General features: G+C 40.8%; 2 protein-coding genes and 1 long non-coding RNA gene across 4 annotated transcripts; 1 reads left to right on the top strand and 2 right to left on the bottom strand.

Moving 5' to 3' along the window:
* Positions 1-35: 35 nt before the first annotated feature.
* On the bottom strand, positions 36-5,087 carry mipb (major intrinsic protein of lens fiber b). The gene is made up of 4 exons (XM_079679478.1): positions 4,698-5,087; positions 4,217-4,381; positions 4,053-4,133; positions 36-3,850 (listed from the first exon to the last, which is right to left on the bottom strand). The coding sequence occupies exons 1-4, from the start codon at positions 5,055-5,057 to the stop codon at positions 3,665-3,667; spliced, it is 792 nt and encodes a 263-aa protein (XP_079535604.1). The 5' UTR covers positions 5,058-5,087; the 3' UTR covers positions 36-3,664.
* Positions 4,007-10,290, top strand: LOC307038167. Of its 2 annotated transcripts, XR_013807909.1 has the most exons (6): positions 4,007-4,122; positions 4,226-4,396; positions 4,749-4,832; positions 9,268-9,377; positions 9,684-9,837; positions 10,148-10,290. It is a non-coding gene; the product is annotated as an uncharacterized lncRNA (long non-coding RNA). The 2 variants fall into 2 exon arrangements; XR_013807910.1 differs by having other exon boundaries at positions 9,653-10,290.
* LOC307038166 (aquaporin-4) lies at positions 9,118-11,504 on the bottom strand (the record flags this gene model as incomplete). Its single annotated transcript, XM_079679480.1, has 5 exons — positions 9,118-9,371; positions 9,680-9,760; positions 10,158-10,322; positions 10,432-10,593; positions 11,292-11,504. The coding sequence occupies 5 exons, from the start codon at positions 11,502-11,504 to the stop codon at positions 9,168-9,170; spliced, it is 825 nt and encodes a 274-aa protein (XP_079535606.1). The 3' UTR covers positions 9,118-9,167.
* Between the last annotated feature and the right edge of the window lie 6,938 nt (positions 11,505-18,442).

The following is an 18,442-nucleotide window of genomic DNA, read 5'->3' as shown; positions in this document are numbered from 1 at the left end:
CATTGAGATACTCTACAAAAACGGATTCGAATAAGTTTGGAGATGAGGATCACATTGTTTTTATGAATAGTTTAACATTTAAGGAAACGCACGAAGAAGATGATTAGCTCACTAATTAACACATTACATTTTTTTTTAAACAAAGAAGAAAAACTCTTTCTTTGCTGGCTAACGGCTTAGAAATTGTCTTGCATAAGCCCCCGTAAAACAGTGGATTGTTGTTTGGACACTTTTGTGTTTGTAAAGATTAAATTAACAAAATCTAAAGTAAGGTTTTAATTACTGAGCTTTAGAGGTGATGCTAGGCTGATTTTGGGACATTTCAGCCAAGCTGTTTCCTCTGTTTCCAGTTTTGCTTAATTAATATAACCAGCTGCTGTTTAATAATAACTGTTGTGGTTAATATTACTCATATCTATCTTGGCTTCTGAATCTAAATAAGGAAGCACTTTCATTTTTATTTTTTTATGTCGTTAACTATTCATTCTGGATTGTTGTCGTTTATGTGACTGCACTGTATCTCTCTTCCACCTGTCATGACAGTTAAAGGACAAAGCCAGCTATGAAAACACCTTTAATCTTTCTCTCAACATTTTCAGACTTCTCATGCTTGTCTGTGGATCTCAGCTCACTCCTCAAAATGTACACCTCAAGATGTATTTGCTTGGGACTATTTTCTGCTGCGGACTGATACACATTCGTGCTAGTGATTTTCAGCAACAGGTCAATGTTTGTAGGCTCATCTCAAAATAAAATAGAAAGGCGGAGGATCACGATAATGAAGGGAAACGTCACCCAGTGCAACAGTGTGGCTCACTGATGTGTTTTATTTACGGATTTGATAGAACAATGGAGCTCGATGGCACATGGGCAAAGATATATCAGGTTTTGCCTGAACAGACAATACTTTACAGTAGAATGAACTTACTGTCTGATGTTTTCATGAGAATTGTTGAACATAAAATGGAGAATAACACTAGGCTGTGTTTGTTCTGTCAGCGCTCTGGGGGTGAAGTCATGCTGTTGTTTATCAGCAGTGTTGACAAGAACAGAAGGGAGATTAATCAAAGTGTTTCTTATCAAAGACCAGCAATAGTACGCCTTTGGGTAAACCCTGTTTTTACCTAACAACCTCTCCCTTAACCACATCTCCCTATATGCCTCAAACTAATGTCACCCCTTAAAACTATAACTAATTTTTGATTTGATTTGATTTCAAACCTTTATTTATGCAGGTGAATCCCATTGAAATCATTGATCTCTTTTTCAATGGTGACCTGCTGCAAGTAGGTTCCACATGAATACATATAACCATAACAGAAAAACAAAAAGGACATCATGCAGCATATTTAAAGCGACTACAGTTTACATAGCTAGTAACATTTACAGGTTCCAACAGTTTCCGATTGGATAGCATCTATCCTTGCTTTAAAAGTATTTAGTGGAACCAAATTGCTCAGCTTCCATTCCTTTTGCAGACTGTTCCAAGTTAGTGGAGCTGCGCATCTAAAAGCTATCTTCCCTAAGACAGTCCTAGCAGTTGGCACATTTAACAAAACCAAAGCATGCGATCTCAGGCAATAACTGCTTTCAATTCGCCGTGAAATCAGGGAGCAGATGTAGGATGTAAGTTTCCCTAACATGGCTTTGTATATACAAATGTACCAGTGACTGAGCCTCCGTACAGTTAGCGAAGGCAAACCTGCCCTTGCATACAGTGATGGGTTAATACTTTACAGTTTGTCACAGATCTCAGTGCACTGTGATAGGCGGCATCTAAATTGATCAGGTAATGGGTGCATTCATATAGATCAGATCACCATAGTCCAGTACAGGTAAAAAGGTCACAGAGCCTTTTCCTGGCCTCAAGCGAGAAACAGGACTTGTTCCTGTAAAAGAAACCTAGCCTAACCCTCCGTTTTTTAAGCAGATTATTGACATGAAGTTTAAAAGTGAGACAATCATCATGCCAGATACCAAGGTATTTGTAACAGGTAACCACTTCACGTTTTATTCCTTGCGTAGTTACAATATCTAAAACAGGCTCTGGTGTCTGTTTAGCTTTCGAAAAGAGCATTACCTTGGTTTTATCAACATTTAAAAGAAGCTTAAGCTCAGCGAGCTGAGTCTGAATAATGTTAAAAACAGCTTGCAATTCAACAACAGCCTCCTTAATGGAGGGACCTGCACAGTATACATCACGGTATCATCCGCATAAAAATGTAAGGTTAAATATTATTTAGATAAAGCAAATATCCCATTGTGAACGTTAACCTTTAATGATTATTTTTCGTCCAAAAAGCATTCATGAACTAATTAAATGTTAAACGTGGGAGTGACGTGAGCTCTTTTCGCCCTCTCCTGGCCAACATTATTAACTGCAGCTTAATATTTTGGCCTTGCCCAACTCCACAAAATGCAAAAGAAGAAAAAAGACTCAAACCACGTATCAAGTTTTTATGTTTATTATCATTGAAATGTTTATTGAAACACCTTGTGCTCCCAGTAAGGATCAAATAATAAAGGAGACTCAATGTAAAGCTTGCACAGGCGATCTGCAGTGAACAGATCTACTCTCAAAGCCTTGGATACAACATTTCCTTTGGATGTGCTGGTTCAGAACAAAAAAGCAGATGGTTTATGTAAAAATGAATATCATAGCAAATACCACAGTGAGGGGAGGAGTAATCATCATGTCTTAAAAATGGATGACAAAATGAACACAGTTAATGGAACAAAACAGGAGAGCGGTAATGAAAATAAAACAAAATAAAAGGTATTGTATCTGCAATCTTGATCACACATATACACACTCACTTGCAAACACACTCATACGCACAGGCAGGCGCACTCACATGCACACACTCACTCTCACACACCCACGCACACACAAACACAAACCCACAGATAAAATGTAGTGATTGAAAATATTGAAACCCTGGTAAAATCTAATGGTATCATACATCCACGTCTTGTGTCTGAAGTGCAGAAAACAAAATGAACCTAGAAAAACAAACTAAAATGGAGATAAATTCAGATGAATAATGAAAAGCATGCCCATCTTCACTGGTCTAACCCAACTTGAAACGACCACAAACCCAGTGTTGCCCTCTCTACCCTAACCAAAACCCACACCCCCACCCCTTAACTCCAGCCTCATCTGCCCCATGCCCTCTTACCCTTCTTATATCATACCCACATCCCCGCCTCACCCTCATCCTCCCCTCGGTCCTCCCCTCTGCCTCCATAAACCTCTCCACCCAACTTCAGGGTTTCCACGCTCCTCTGAGCCGCAGATGAAAGCTCGTCTGAGAGGAGGAAGCAGGCGGGTGAGGGTAGGGGGGGGGGAGGAGACGAGGCGGCTGCTGGTTCAGGCTCTGGTCACCATTTAGGAAAAACACAATGTCCAGTTGAGAATAGTGAGGACTGGGGGGTAGAGGAGTCTTGTTGTGTGTTGAGGTTGAAGGTTGTGAACCTGTTTGTAGTTCTTTTTTTTCAGTGGCTATGGAAAATAAATATTGTCATGTGTTAGTCTAGATGTGAGTATTTGGGTTAGTCTAGTGCGATGTTGTGTGAAGGCATGGGGCGTTGGCGGAGGTGGGGTTGGCGTAGCTCAGGTCCTTGTCCCTCATCCCTCGGCCCCAGTGGGGGGGCAGGGGCCGGTTTATAGGGCTTGCGTCTTGAGCTCGATGGGCTCCCCGCGGGTGTCCTGCTGGGTCTCGCTCTCTGGGGGCTGGCTGCCCTTCAGTGTGGCGAGGCGCTCGGAAAGACCCCTCATGCGGGGGAACAGCATGAAATCGTACAGAAGGGCGCCCATTGCACCTCCTATCATGGGCCCCACCCAGTACACCTGCAGGCAGAGAACAGCAGCTTTAGGTTAGATAATGTTCTTTCATTTCTATAGATAGATAGATGATAGACTTTATTCATCCTAAATTGGGAAATTCATTTGTTACGGCAGCGTATGTTGAAATATGTTTAGAGCAACTTGACCTAACATTTATTCATTAAATATATTACGTTCTCAGATTCATAGTGCCTGCAGGTCTTACCCAGTGGTTGACAAAGTTCCTGAAGAGCACAGCAGGGGCGAAGGACCTGGCAGGGTTCATCCCAGCACCGGTGTAGTACATCTACAACACAAGTCACTTGTTGCTGCATCTGTGTTTTAAAATACTTCATTGTGATTTGATATTTATGTTTCCATGCGTCTCACCCCCATCAGATGTCCAATGGTGACGGAGAAGCCGATGGATAGGGCAGCAGATCCCATGCGTCCGTTTCTCCTCTCATCGGTCACGGCGAAGATGCACACCACGAGCTGCATGGTGAGGAAAACCTCCACAGTGGTGCCCATTCCCAGACTGATGCCCGGCTGCAGCTGGAGATACAACAGGTGGATGAAAATATTATTACATAAGTCAATGACATCTCAGAGTTTCAGAGCTGTATTGGAAATAATAAATAAATACTACTGAATTTGTATTTTATTTACAATGAGCTACTGGAACACATTTTTCGGTAGTTCTTTATATTTTAGACCATGGCTTAAAAAGGTTTGTTTGACTGATAACATACCTCACTGATGATAACATCCTTAACTTTAAAATGTATGCCATGCAATGCATAGTTGAAATCAGCCTACCCAGAGATCATTGCTGGACTTGATTTCTGAAACATCTCTGTTGGTTTCTTACCGTGTTCATTGCCATGTTTCCTCTCATGTTTCCGGGTGTGACACCGTACAGCACGGCGGCCCCAGCTACAGCACCCAGGCACTGGGCGGCGATGTAGAAAACGGCGCGGAAAAGAGACAACTGTGAGCCAATCAGGTAGGCGAAGGTGACAGCAGGGTTAATGTGGCCGCCACTGATGTGGCCGATGGACTGGATGAGGGTGGCAGCTGCCAGCCCAAAGCACAGGGCCACATGCAGGACGTGATGAGGCCCGGTGGTCCAGCGCAGGGCGGCACCCATGCCGAAAAACACGAAAAACATGGTCCCGAAGAACTCGGCGAAGACCGCCCGCCAAAAATTAATTGACCTGAACTCCCACATGGTGACCGTTCAGCAGAGGCTCTCCACCAGATGAAGGTTATTTAAAAAATAAATCTAGAAAAGGTAGATCTGTACCTTTTAAGTCTTCGGCAAGCGCCAAAAATAACAAAAAAGGATCTCCCTTTTGTTGTAGTCTGACCAAAAACACTCAGAACGTCAACAGACGAATCCACTCAAAGGATCTTTACCAAAACCGTGAACCGGGTTGGTAAAGTCAACTCAGCTGCGTTCGCCACCTCTGTCCACTTGTCGCAAAGACATAGGTGTGAGATGATGTGGAAGTGTGGGTGGAGGTCTCAGGTGGGATGAGTTGTCAAGAGACAGTGGGCATCAATGCTAAAGGGGGTTTTCTAAAGTAGAGACGGGGATAAACAGTGTCCGGTGGACCTTTTAGCCTTTCTGACGGAGTGGAGAGGGCCAGACAGGGGCTTTATAATACCCCCCCAGGGGCCCCAGGTGACGCCATAATCCCCCTGTACGGCCAAGGGCGGGGGGCTGCAGTGCTGGACATCCTAAATCAAACAAACTTAACCCCTCTGTCGCCCCCCTATAACAGAGCAAGGCCAAAAGAGAGGTAACCCAGAAAAAGACACAGATACAACGAGATGAGTGGAAATCAATAAAAGACATCTAGTGGGAGGTGAGAGTTTTCGGATAAAGGGACGACTCTGAGTATTTGTATCTTAAATTCAGCGTGAAACTTTGAGAGGGGGTCAGCTAGAGCCAAGAAAATAATGTTTTCTTGGGGCGTATGTCATCTGTTGACATATCATAACTGTCATTTTCAGTGGTCACAAATGCTGATAGACATGGACAGACAACACAAACATGCGTGCACAAAGACACACACATGCACACACACACATAGACATATACACAAGTGCACATAATAGTTGGGGCCCAGGACGGAAGTGCCCAAAGCGCTGAACTGACCCATACACTGAAACGCCTGACCCTGTGAAACCTTTGTCTTGAGGCCTACGTATGGATGGAAGAAGACGAAAATACATATTGAAACAGAGCAATAGCTAAATAAGTATTGTCTTAAATATGCAAAGTGATAATGTTTATTGCCTCTTTTTATTGTTCTGGAGAAAATTACACCACTAAGCACTGCCGATGATAACAGGTTGTCTTTACGAGGCAGCAGTCGGAGCAGAGGCCTGTGGTTATGCACTCTTAGACATGAACTTGAGTTTGCCTCAGAGCTGTCACCGCTCTACAGCTAATAGCAGTGTTGTGGAGACAGCAGAAGGGGATGATAACGTGGAAAAAACACAAATCAACAAACAAAAAGCAACAAAACAACAATTATTGTCCCAACAATGCTTGTGATTGTGTCTTCTGGTGTGACCGAGGCTTCTAGGAGGTGCTCGGCAGTGGGGTTCATTATGTGACCGTGTGTGTTTGTATATCTGTGTGTGTGTGTGTATGTGTGTGTTTGTATATGTCTGTGTGTGTTTATGTCTGTGTGTGTTTGTATATCTGTCTGTGTGTGTTTGTATATGTCTGTGTGTGTTTGTATATTTGTGTGTGTGTGTGTGTTGCAGGACGAGTAAAAGGGAGTGTGGGTGGGCCGGCGGGTCGCAGCACTGGGGCATCGCGCTGACCAGTCAAGAGCCATCAATGTTGGGGGGGGGGGCGATGAATGCACAATGCTGAGCTTGCCTTTTTGACTCCCTTTTATACATGTTAGAAAGAACACACACAAAGCAAAATGCTGGCGGCACTGTGGCAGTTATAGCCATTTTGCACATTGTGTGTGTGTGTGTGTGTGTGTGTGTGTGTGTGTGTGTGTGTGTGTGTGTGTGTGTGTGTGTGTGTGTGTGTGTGTGTGTGTGTGTGTGTTTGTGTGTGTGTGTGTGTGTGTGTGTGTGTGTGTGTGTGTGTGTGTGTGTGTGTTTAAGTGAAACTGATTGCTAACTTGTTTTTATTTATATATATTCTGGCTATACATCAAATGAAATATATACTCTTAATCATATTATTTTTTAAGGTTAAGTTCATCCAGTTTACATACTTGACATATTTGCTCAATAACCACTGGTAAATATTGCTAAAACTCAGACAAAGTAAACCATCTTCCTGTGCATGGCTAACACAGTTTGCTTTGTAATGTGGGCTAACTGACCCATTCAATTACATGCAAAACATATTTTAATACAAACAGCTGAGACCACAAAACACACCCATACATGTAAAGGTTTCATAAAAGCAAAAGGTATTATTTCTCTCTCACACACACTTACACACACAAAAACACACACACTTCAGATTACAAAGCTTATTTCCACTGAAGGTGTCCTTTCTTTGGAGCCATTACAGAGGTATGAAGACCCATTAAATTGTGAATAGAACGCCTTATACGTTATAACAGACACCAACATGACAGACATTTTGGAGAATCATTGAACCCACAATGCAGTGCAAGGACCTCTTTAGCATTTCAAAGCATTCACAGCTGCAGGATGAAACTAAAAATTGCAAACATAAGAGTGTTTTTCTGCTGGGTTTTAATGAGTCTCCATTATATATTTTAATGATGTGCAAATTTGAAAGTAACAATATCGAATTTTACAATATTGCCTGCATCTCTACATGCAGCAATGACAGCCAACCAGGACCTCAGAGGACGCATTCAGCCCCTTTAAATGCAGCTTTGTCTCAAAACAAAAGCAGCAGGGAAAGATGAGTTTTATCCAGAAAGTGTCGCCTGCAGAATATACCGGTAATGGTTCAGGCGAGACATTGAAAGGATAGCACTCTATAATGTGTCAGGTGAACTCAGTGACGGTTTCAAATCATCCTTCCCTTTGTTGCCCTTCTTATTACCACCTAAACAACATGCAATGTTTAAACTTACCGACAGCACAGTTAAAACATACAAAATAAAAACGATACCTGCAGGGACATGATGCTTTGCAAAAACAGTAACTTAAAATCGTGCCAAATAATTTAAATGTAACTTCATGATCAATAAAATATACCAGCCAAATATTCTCTAGGGTTTATGGTACTTAGTTTACCATAACCATTAGCTATTGTTTATTTGTTTGTTCTTATGTTTTCACTAAATAATTTGCAGAATGTATTACTCTTCTCTACTTGTGTCTATTATTATACCACACATTATCATCATCCCTAAAAATCTAAAAGTGGCCGTAATTCAGCAGAACGGCACATTTTACGTCCTGTTATTTCCGTTGATAACATGATACTGCATGTTTGACAACGTTTCCAGGTTCTGATCCCTTTGGTGAAATATTTTTATGTTGTGCCACCTTCTAATCTACTATTTTGTAAATGTAATCCGTACTTTTTTACTCAACAACATTTGCCCTGACCTCCTAGCCACTTTTTTTCTACAGTCAACTCGTAAAATATGGCTGTTTCTGAGTAATATTGTTTTGTCAAAAATATTGGCTTCATCTCTTTATAGCAATGTCTAAGGCAGAGCCTGCGATGCTTAAAATATCGAAGAAATAGCTTTTTTCACCAGTTGCAAATCAGTTTTTGGAAATTACATTGATGTAAATCAATCAGTAATGTCTCACTCAATATTCACCTGTTCTGGTTATAGATATATTTACATTTAAGGATTCCAGTTTCTAAAATGTATTATGTAATTGTAAATTAAATATCAGTGATAACCCAAGAGAACCTAAGGATTTGGAAATAACGATGGACATTTTTAGAATAAAATATGAATTGATTAACATGATAATGCATTTCGGGGTGTAATGTTTTTTCACATGAACCGTTTGAAAGAAAGCCGGAGATCAACAAAAGTCAATGTTAAAATTAAAAGACAATTGAATTTGCTCTTGAGCTGTTAACACTTTCATTCAAGTAATATGTTTACTATTTCTTCATTTCATTCATAAAGTGCTTTAAAACGTTTTAACTGGAATATTAAATGATTGTCCCAACACTAACTTCATCTGTAGATATAGTTTTGGTTATTGTTTAAATAAAAGCCTTATGTTCTGAAGACCTGCACACTATGCATCTTTACAAAATCGTTTGTGTGTGTGTGTGTCTGTGTGTGGGGGGGGGGGGTGTGTGGGTGTGTAGGGGTATGTATGTATGTGTTTCTTCATGCTTGTGTCCTCAGTTGTTGGCCTGTTTGGCTCTGATGGCGTTCTGTGTGACTGTGGACAGAGACGATCCCGTGATGCTGGCCGCCTCAACAATCTCGATGTCCTTACAGGTCAGACATGCCATAAACTTCTGTCGAGAGGCGCTGCGTGCAAAGAAGAACTCATGGGACACTCCTGCCAGTATGGAGCCCATCACCGGGCCAAGCCAATAAACCTGCAGGTGGGCAAAACAGAACAAATATATATATTATAATAGGATTTCTACAGACACGGGGGAAAGTCCACTTTTATCTTGAACATGAATAAATGAGCATATCAGCTGAGTAATGTTTCTACTTATCAAGTGTTTATATACAGGCTGCCTTTTTATTTTAAATACAACAATCTTGCATCCAAAAATGCTGAATTATTAGCAGCTTCGTGTTATGAAAGTATCAAAAATATAATCTATTTTTATGGCATACTGTACTAAGATTTTTTTTACATGCATACAAGCATGTCGATTCTGAAGCTCTCTCTCACCCAGTGGTTTTCCCATTTACCCGTGATGATGGCTGGACCCAGAGAGCGTGCAGGGTTCATACTGGCACCGGAGAAGCGCCCCTGACAGCAAAACAGCACAAATTAAGTCAAGAGTTATTTAATTGCATCTCAAGGAAACTACAGAGGTCTGACAAAAGGTAGCTTCTGTTAGACAATTGTGTTTAGTATTCATGTCATTTCACAATATGAAACAACATTAAAGATTATATATTGTAAAGATCAATAAGATTGTTAATCAACATTTCAAGTAAAAACTGTTCAAATAAAAGAGTTTCTCTTTCTTTAATGAAAGTGGTTAAGTCCAGATAACCTATAATGTTTTGCTGTTATTCATTACAAAGTAAGAACGTACTGTTAACTTGTGTTTTTTATTGTTTTGTGGAACAATTTCTTAATTTATAAACATTTTGAATAGAGTTAATGTATTGCTAATTATTCTGCTTTAAGCTTTTCTTACCGCTATTAGCACCCCAGCAGTGTGGGCTAATCCTATGGCGAGGTTTCCTGGTTCTGTGCTTTCCCTCCGTCGCTGATCCTCCACTGAGAACACGGTGAATACCATCTGGAAGGTGCACAACACCTCCATGCCCAGAGCCTGGGCTGCATTCAGCTCTATGGGAACCTGAGGGAGGTCAAACAGGAAGGGAAGAATGAAAAGACAGGAATATTCGGAAAATATGTAATTTCTGAAATTCTTTAAAAGGTAGGCAATTTATAATCTGTGGACTGACCCTGTTGACGAAGATGTCTGCCGTGGATTTGACTGGCAGGGCCAGGTAGAGGGCCCCGGCTCCTAAAGTGGCCCCCAAACACTGTACAGCGATATAAACAACGGCCCTGAGAACATCCAGCCTGCGAGTGGCCAACAGAGCCAGAGTCACTGCAGGGTTCACCTGATCAGAGAAAACCAACACTTATAAACCAACAGCAGCCAGGGGTGGAAAGTAAATGTACTTTATGATGCTTTTTACATCAATTGAACTAGATTTTCAGAGGGAAAATATTGTACTTTTAGATGTACTTTTATACATTTTTACACAAGGATAAGACGACATATTACAAGATTGTAAAATACAGAATAAAAGGTGTTTCTAGTTGTGGCCCCTGAGTGCTCCCACCATAAACTGATTTCCCCTCGAACTTCTCAGATGGTTTCATTAAACCACAATTTCAATCTCAAAGAAGTGAAAGTGTCCACAGTGTTGTTGTTTGTTCACGCAAAGAATAAAGAAAAAAAACAAGAATATGACAGATTAATGTTGCAGAACTTTGTTTGAATGTAATTCTTGCTGCAATTTATCTTGTCACCCTTCGGGGCGGCCCAACCACTAGACTGGTATACAAAATGTGAAATGCTACAACATTAACAAACTTATATCGTCATACATGGTAGGTCTCTAACATGAGTCGTAATGAGTGCTTGTTTTCAAGATAATGTTGCTGTACTAAATTGTTGTTGATATTAAAGTATTCAGTGGTGTTGGTGCTTTAACTTGAGTAAAGGATCTGAGTTAAACTGCTATGTCACCTACAGCAGAGAAAATCTACCAGAGGAAGAAAAATACCATTTTAAAATGTTTGAGACGTTCACCTGTGCCCCGCTTATTTCTCCAAAACAGTGTATCAGCGCAATAATTGACACCCCTACTGCCACTGCTGGGTACAGGGGTCCCGTGGAGGCCTCTCCCGGGCCCGGCACAGAGGCCCCCAGCACAGCGCTCACTAGGATCATGGTGCCGAGCAGCTCAGCAAGGATGGCGCACCAGAACTGCCGACTGCGTAGCTCCATGGGGAAAGGAGACATAAACAAAGGTGGCCTATATTTAGATCACCAAATGTATTTTTTTAAACTCTGACCAGAGTTTATGATAAAAAAACTAATCGAAATATCACAAATTTGTTTGAATCTACTTTATAAGACAGACCTTCTACTGCTATAAAAGTTAAAGAAATGTCAAAGTGTATAAAAAGAAAATTAAGAGAATCATAAACATTCCTTATACTATCATTATATCTAACAAAATAAGTCAACTCCTTGTCAGTATTTCAACTCCGGTACAAGTCGTCTACAAAAATGGTTGAAATGCGTCACATTTACCGAAATATAACACACCCTAACATTCTAGCCTATAAAAAAGTCCTGGGAAAATTGAAAGTGCATTGAAATGGGAATACATAAAGGACTGCAACTAATTGGTTAAAGGAAAACAAAATTGCGTATACAGTAGCTGCGTATTTGATTCAGGCTTCTGCCAAATCAAGGAGTATTTTGCAACACAGACAAGTATATAAAATGCTTACCTCCCGCCACGTCATTTCAAACCCAAAAAGTAGGTATTTTTCTGTGTATGTCCGTCTGTTTGTGTGCTCGTCCTCCTGCCTGTGTGTAGCTGTCAGGGTCTGAGGGCTTCAGGGTCTAAATCCCTCATTAACGTGTAGAGTCTGAGAGGTCCTTTGAAGAGGGTAGCCTCCCCTCTCTCTCAGTCTCTCTCTCCTCACCCTCTCCTTACCCCACACCAATCAAGTCTTCCTGTGCACACACACAAGGTTGGATGTATATAACACCCTAACTCTCCCAAAGCACCCCATTCTGCTGACCTTGAGCAATTTATACATCTTCCAAAGACCTGAAGTGTGATGTCCTTTAACCCTCCTTTTTCATCTCTGTCCACTTAATACCTGTGATGTACTGCTCCGGTCACCATGGGGATAAACTCTTTCATGAAGCTGTTGCCATAGAGACTTATTATGATGCTGCATCAGTGCATGCTTTTAATTTCACTCTTTGATATCAGACAAATGCGCACCTTGTGAAGACGTTTGGTTTTACACACAGAATTCCCCTGTTTGAGTTCAAACTGATAACAGGCACCTCTGTGATGTGGGCAAGCAACAAGTCGCAGCTGCTTTTTAACATCTGGATATCGTTGTTTTAATTGCAGTATTTTTACACCAATTAATTTATTATTTATTTTGTTGAGCACCATATACTGAGTATTAAAATAACTGGCAACAGGAACTTCCACACACAACCTTCATGTAGTCATCAGAGCACAACAGTTTTAAACAATGTTGTTGCACATGAACAAAATAATCGTCAAACATCATTTAAACCCTAAGAGATTTAGAGTTTTCATAAGGGTTTTCCATAATTAAAAGGAGAGAGATTTATCCCCAACCCACTTGATCATAATAGCAATAAAAGCCAACATAGTAATAACTTTAAATAAAAGTTTTGTGTAGAATAGTTAAAACCTACAACTTACTGACTGGTTTTTCTGACCATAATCTTGTTCTTTTTGCCAGGAAACTCACAAAAAAAGGTTCATGGCCACACCTAAAACCCCTGCCTTCGGTTCTCGCTATATCCCCAAAAAACCTGCAACAGCGTTTTATGGAGGCAGTGAAAATGATTGATTGGGGGGGACACTCTCTCCTCTGAAGACATTGGTGAAAACAATCATCTGTTTATATCTAAAATTAATGATGCAATGTCTTCCTTTTCAAGAAGAGGGAACCTTAGGGATAGGAAGGAACATCATCTTCCCTGGCTGAATCTACAATAGGAATCTCATGAAATCTAGAGACCAACTATTTTGACGATGGAGAGCTCGTCTGAGGACGACCTAGAGAGAGAGAACTATTAAAGCTATGAAATCCGGACTATCCACTGATAGACAGAAATTCACTCATGCTCGTAACAAGGTAACACAAACAATAAGACAGGCCAAAGCAAACTTTTTCATCAATATAATTGAAGGTGCGAAAGGTAACAGTAAAAACGTTTGGCAAGTCCTAAATAAACTATTAGGTAAACAAACCAAACAGGAAAATAATGTGCTAGAATTAATAATCAATGATTCCCTGATAAAAGACCCTGCCGTGTTGGCCAGCTCACTCAATTAGTATTTCTTAAATAATGCTTTGGACATTGCAAAGCTCTTCCCGCCATCTGAAGTCTCACCTAGCCCGACTGTGGATACACACCCCGTTTTTGACCTGGAGGAAATCACAGAGGTGTCACATCCTGGCCCTGGCTGATCGCCTCACTCCCTCACCTGTGTGTTTTTCTTCCCTGTTAATCACCTGCCTGGCCTCAATGAGCCTCAGCTCATTACTCCTCTCCTGTGTCTGTGCTGTTGTCTTGATCAGTGCCAGTTCGTCTTGTCTGTCTAGCAGGAAGTGCTCCAAGATACTTTCCTAACGTAAGCTATAGTTCCAGCTGTTTAGTGTTTGTACCAACTTAGTTGGTTGTTTTTTGTTGCTGCATTCGTATTTTTCCACCAACTTAGTTGGTTGTTTTTCGTTGCTTCCAGTCTGTACATTTTTTTATCTTTGCATTTATATTTTGCCTTTTGGATTAAACGCTTGACTAAAGACCTTTTTTGCCTGGTTGTGCTCTTGAGTCCTATTTTAGCTCGTGCCCGTACTTGTGTTTGATAAGAGGTTGAGGTAAAAAATATAATCTTAGGGTTAAGAGGTTCTAAGGCTAGGGATCCGTATGATTTACCAACTTTATAAAGACACATATCGACGGTCTAATAAAATCAATTAGTATGCTAGTAAATCAATCTATCAGCACGAGGGAAGTTCCATCATCCTGGAAGGTGGCCACGGTGACACCGATTTTTAAATCTGGAGATAAGGCAATTATGTCCAATTACAGACCAATCCGCATCCTCCCCTGTGTCTCAGAGAAAGCTGAGAAATGGGTGTCAAAACTAATCACCAAACATTTCGGCAAAGGTTTCGCTCCACTCCACCCAATGCAGTTTGGTTTCCGTGCTCACCACTCCACTGAGACAGCTAACTGTGTCTTTGTGGAAAAGGTTAAATGTATGTTGGACACGAGCCCATATGTAGCTGCTGTCTTCCTTGATCTCAGGAAGGCATTTGACACTGTTGACCACCAAGTGCTTCTTACAAAGCTGACTTATTTCAATTTTTCGGCAGATTCATTACATTGGTTTGAGTCTTACTTATCGAACAGAAAACAGTCTGTTTTGGTCAACGGTGCCAAATCCCCCTACCTTGTCAACCCTGTTGGGGTTCCACAAGGTTCCATTCTTGGACCATTACTGTTTTCTCTGTACATTAATGACTTGCCTAATGTGTGTCCTGAGTTGAATGTTCAAATGTATGGCGATGATGTGGTCATCTTCGTACACGGGAAAAACACTGAAATTATCTCATCCTGTCTCTCTAATGCATTGGACAAGGTTCAACCCTGGCTGAACAACATTTGTTTACAATTAAATGTAAAAAAGACAGTATGCATGATGTTCAGTAAACGACCAGTCAAAATCGAAGGATCCAACGTGTTTTTAAACGGAGCAGAGATAGAACTAGTCTCCCAGTTCAAGTATCTTGGAGACATATTGGACTCGAACTTGACTTTTAAGAAACATATTAAAGTATCCAATGCTATTAAATTCAACTTTCAAAATGTTAAACAAATCAGACCCTTCTTAACTGTCAATGCTGCAAATATGATTCTATCCCACATTGAATACTGTTTTACAAACTGGTCGTTTGCTTGTGCCACAAACTTTAAAGGTCTTAAAGGTCCCATGTCATGCTTTTCTGGTTACTACCCATCCCCTTGTGTGTTATGAAGGTTTTTGGGCATGTAAACGGTCTGCAGAGTAAAAAACCCTCAAAGTACACCGTGTAGCGAGTAAAACTCACAGAAAAGACCTGTCTATGCTGCCCCAGAACGCCTCGTTGGAGATTTCTCTTTTTCCATTTCTCTTTTTCCATTTGTTTCTTCCGGGAACCGTATGACGTCATGCGGTTCCCAGAACCAAAATGGACCAATCCGCGGAGCTCCTCACACACCAGGAGGGTTGGGGACCTTTAGCGTAAATGTTCAACTAACAGGGAGTCCCCTGGTTGGTAATAGACGAGTTGGGATCGCAGAGAAATGCTCTCCGCAGACCCATTCTCACAGCGTTTATAAACCTTTTTCTTACTCAATATTAAGCCAGACTTATTGTTTTTACTTTGGCTGTGAGTGTTTGTGTGTGCTCAGGATGAGTTTCGCGCTGTCTCGCTATATCGCCAACCCGGAAACCACAGCTCACTGAGCAGTGAGCCTCGCAACGTCCTGACCAATCAGAGCACACTGGGCTCACAGGGAGGGGGGTGGGGGGGCGGAGCTCCAACAAGCCGTTTAGGACAGAGTGAATACCGGTGAATACACATACTTCACAGAGATGCTGTATGAGAAACCAATGTGAGTTTGGAAAATTGCACAATATAAATCTACTTTAGTAGAACTCAACAATGGAATTATGATCAGTAGAAATGGCCATGACGTGGGACCTTTAAACAAATAGAACAGCTGTACAAGAGCTATCAAGGTGTTTGACAGAAAGCCATATTCATACCACCGCTGTACCATCCTTGAAAAACACAATTTCTTGAGCTTTGACCATTTTAAGTCTTTTAAAAGTATGTGCTTTTTTAATAAATGTTTACATGGACTGGCCCCCCCTCCCTTAGGGGAATTCATCCACAAAAAACACACTGGACGCTGCACTAGGTCAGAAACCAGAGGAGACTGTGAAGTCCACCGCAGACGGACCGCTTTTGGACAAAATGTCCTCTCCATTAAAGGCAGCTCATTCTGGAATAGCCTCCCAACTGAGACACGGGATTGTCCCACTCTCAATATTTTTAAAGGTCAACTCAAAGAATGGATGAGAAACAAACAGATGTGCAATCACCGCTAAATGCACTTTAACACAGGGGAATCTCCTCTTGCACTTTATGTATCTCTTGTATCTTCTCTTGCGCTTTATATTGTATTAGCATGTGGTAAATACTTGTGTATGCTGCTCTTGCTCTTTTTGCACATCATGTATTTTGTTTTTGCTATGTTTGTAAAATGTCATTTTCTTAAATGTTTTATGTGAGGGACTGCGGATGGAAATTAGCTAAATCTGGCACTGTTACGCTTAATACATTTGAATGTTTTAAGTGTTAATTATTGTGCATTGTCCCTGCCAAATAAACGATTAAATAAATAAATAAAGAATCGAGAAAACTTCCAAGTTGTCATAAAGTGGGCTGGGGAGCAGATGAGGCCCTATAGTGGTTACTTTTTATCAAATTGCTGAGAATAATCAAACAAATATTCACTCCTTAAGACCAGGTACTTTAGCTTCAGTAAGTATTTTCCACTTGAGACAATTTGGACAAGCTCCTGTTGCACATTTACTTATATAGAGATATGTTGACATTGTGTACAATAATACAATAATGCAGCAGAATAGGAGCCGGTGACATGATGTGGAGATGCTTGGAGATTGATCTGATTCCTCTGACCTTACGGGCATCAAGGACCCTCACTCTGTCAGACAGTATCCAGAATGAACTGGTTGGTTGTGGGGGGGGGTGCCCCATTATGCCGTGGATTACCCCCTCCTCTCCACGGCAACTGTTAAACTGTTATCCCCCCTTTTGTGGGGCTAAGCCCGACTGTGTAGAGTGGGGCGGGGGTCGGGGGTGGGATGGGCACACTGGAACCCGCTGGCGTGGGGAGTTTTCAGCCCCCACCGCCCAGAGTGCTGACACTGACATAATTTCACACACACACACACAAAGTGCCAGCTCAGGGATTTGAATGAGCGATAGAGGGCAACGAGAGGGAGAGAAGAATTTAAACACACTATATACGTTTTCTATATCATTCTTTTAACCCTGTACATTTGTTTTGCTATACTATGTACATTTAAGTGTTCAAATAAAGTGTGTGAATGTGTTGTTCCTGAGTCTCTGCCCTGTATAGCAGCTGGGGGTGATGGCAGGAGGTTCCCAGCAGCATGTGCCTCAGACAGGACCCTCCACGGAGCTGCAGAGCCCCGCCCAAACACTTCAGCACTTTTCCATTATGGTTGAAGGATGTTTTACACTTTTAAATGTGATATATTTCATGTGGCTTTCATATGTTTTAAAAGAGTCACCTTTTCATGAGTATGCTGGTGAACATACTATACTTTGTTGTTTTTTGACATACTATACCATGAGTTATTTTTGACATACTATACCAAGAGTTATTTTGACGTACTATATCATGACTTTATTCAACATACTACACTTTGACTTGTTTCAACATGCTATATATACTATGCCTTTTTTTACATATTTTTATACAATCTTTTTTTTACTTGATGTTATTACTTTTTTTCAACATGCTATGCTATGACTTTTTAGTCAGATGCCTTTTTATCCGACATACTATACTATTCCTTTAGTTTAACTACTTTAGTATGAATTTTTAACCTGCTGTATTTAAATGTTTCTATTTGACTTTTTTGACATAATATACAATGACTTTATTCAACATACTAAACTGTGACTTGTTTCAACATGCTGTACTGTACCTTTTTTGACATATTGTAATACAATCTTGTTTGATGTTATTACTTTTTTTCAACATGCTATGACTTTTTAGTCATGTACGATACCATGCCTTTGTTTCAGACATACTATACTATTCCTTTATTTGAACTATGGTATTAATTTTTTTCCTGCTGTATTTAAATGTTTCCATTTGACTTTTTTCAACATATTAGGAGTGTTTACGACATATACTTTACCATGACGTACATTCAACATACTATAATATCACTTTTTTTGACAGGCTAATGTAAATCTCTTTTTAGACATGCTTGTCACCCTTTTGACCCTGTATTGCCTCTCTTCCACCTGGTGTGTTTCCCTCCCTGATGATTACCT

The sequence above is a fragment of the Notothenia rossii genome (genome assembly GCF_949606895.1).
Source record: "Notothenia rossii genome assembly, chromosome: 4".
Lineage (NCBI taxonomy): Eukaryota > Metazoa > Chordata > Actinopteri > Perciformes > Nototheniidae > Notothenia > Notothenia rossii.
Note: the sequence above shows the minus strand (reverse complement) of the source record. Positions and strands in the feature narration are given on the sequence as shown.

What these genes read in the sequence shown, in the direction of transcription:
- mipb (XM_079679478.1), bottom strand. Translation starts at nt 5,057, where the DNA reads ATGTGGGAGTTCAGGTCAATTAATTTTTGGCGGGCGGTCTTCGCCGAG. An exon ending in GAAACATGGCAATGAACACG is followed by an intron (nt 4,382 to 4,697) that starts GTAAGAAACCAA and finishes TTGTATCTCCAG; the next exon opens with CTGCAGCCGGGCATCAGTCT. An exon ending in CCATTGGACATCTGATGGGG is followed by an intron (nt 4,134 to 4,216) that starts GTGAGACGCATG and finishes CTTGTGTTGTAG; the next exon opens with ATGTACTACACCGGTGCTGG.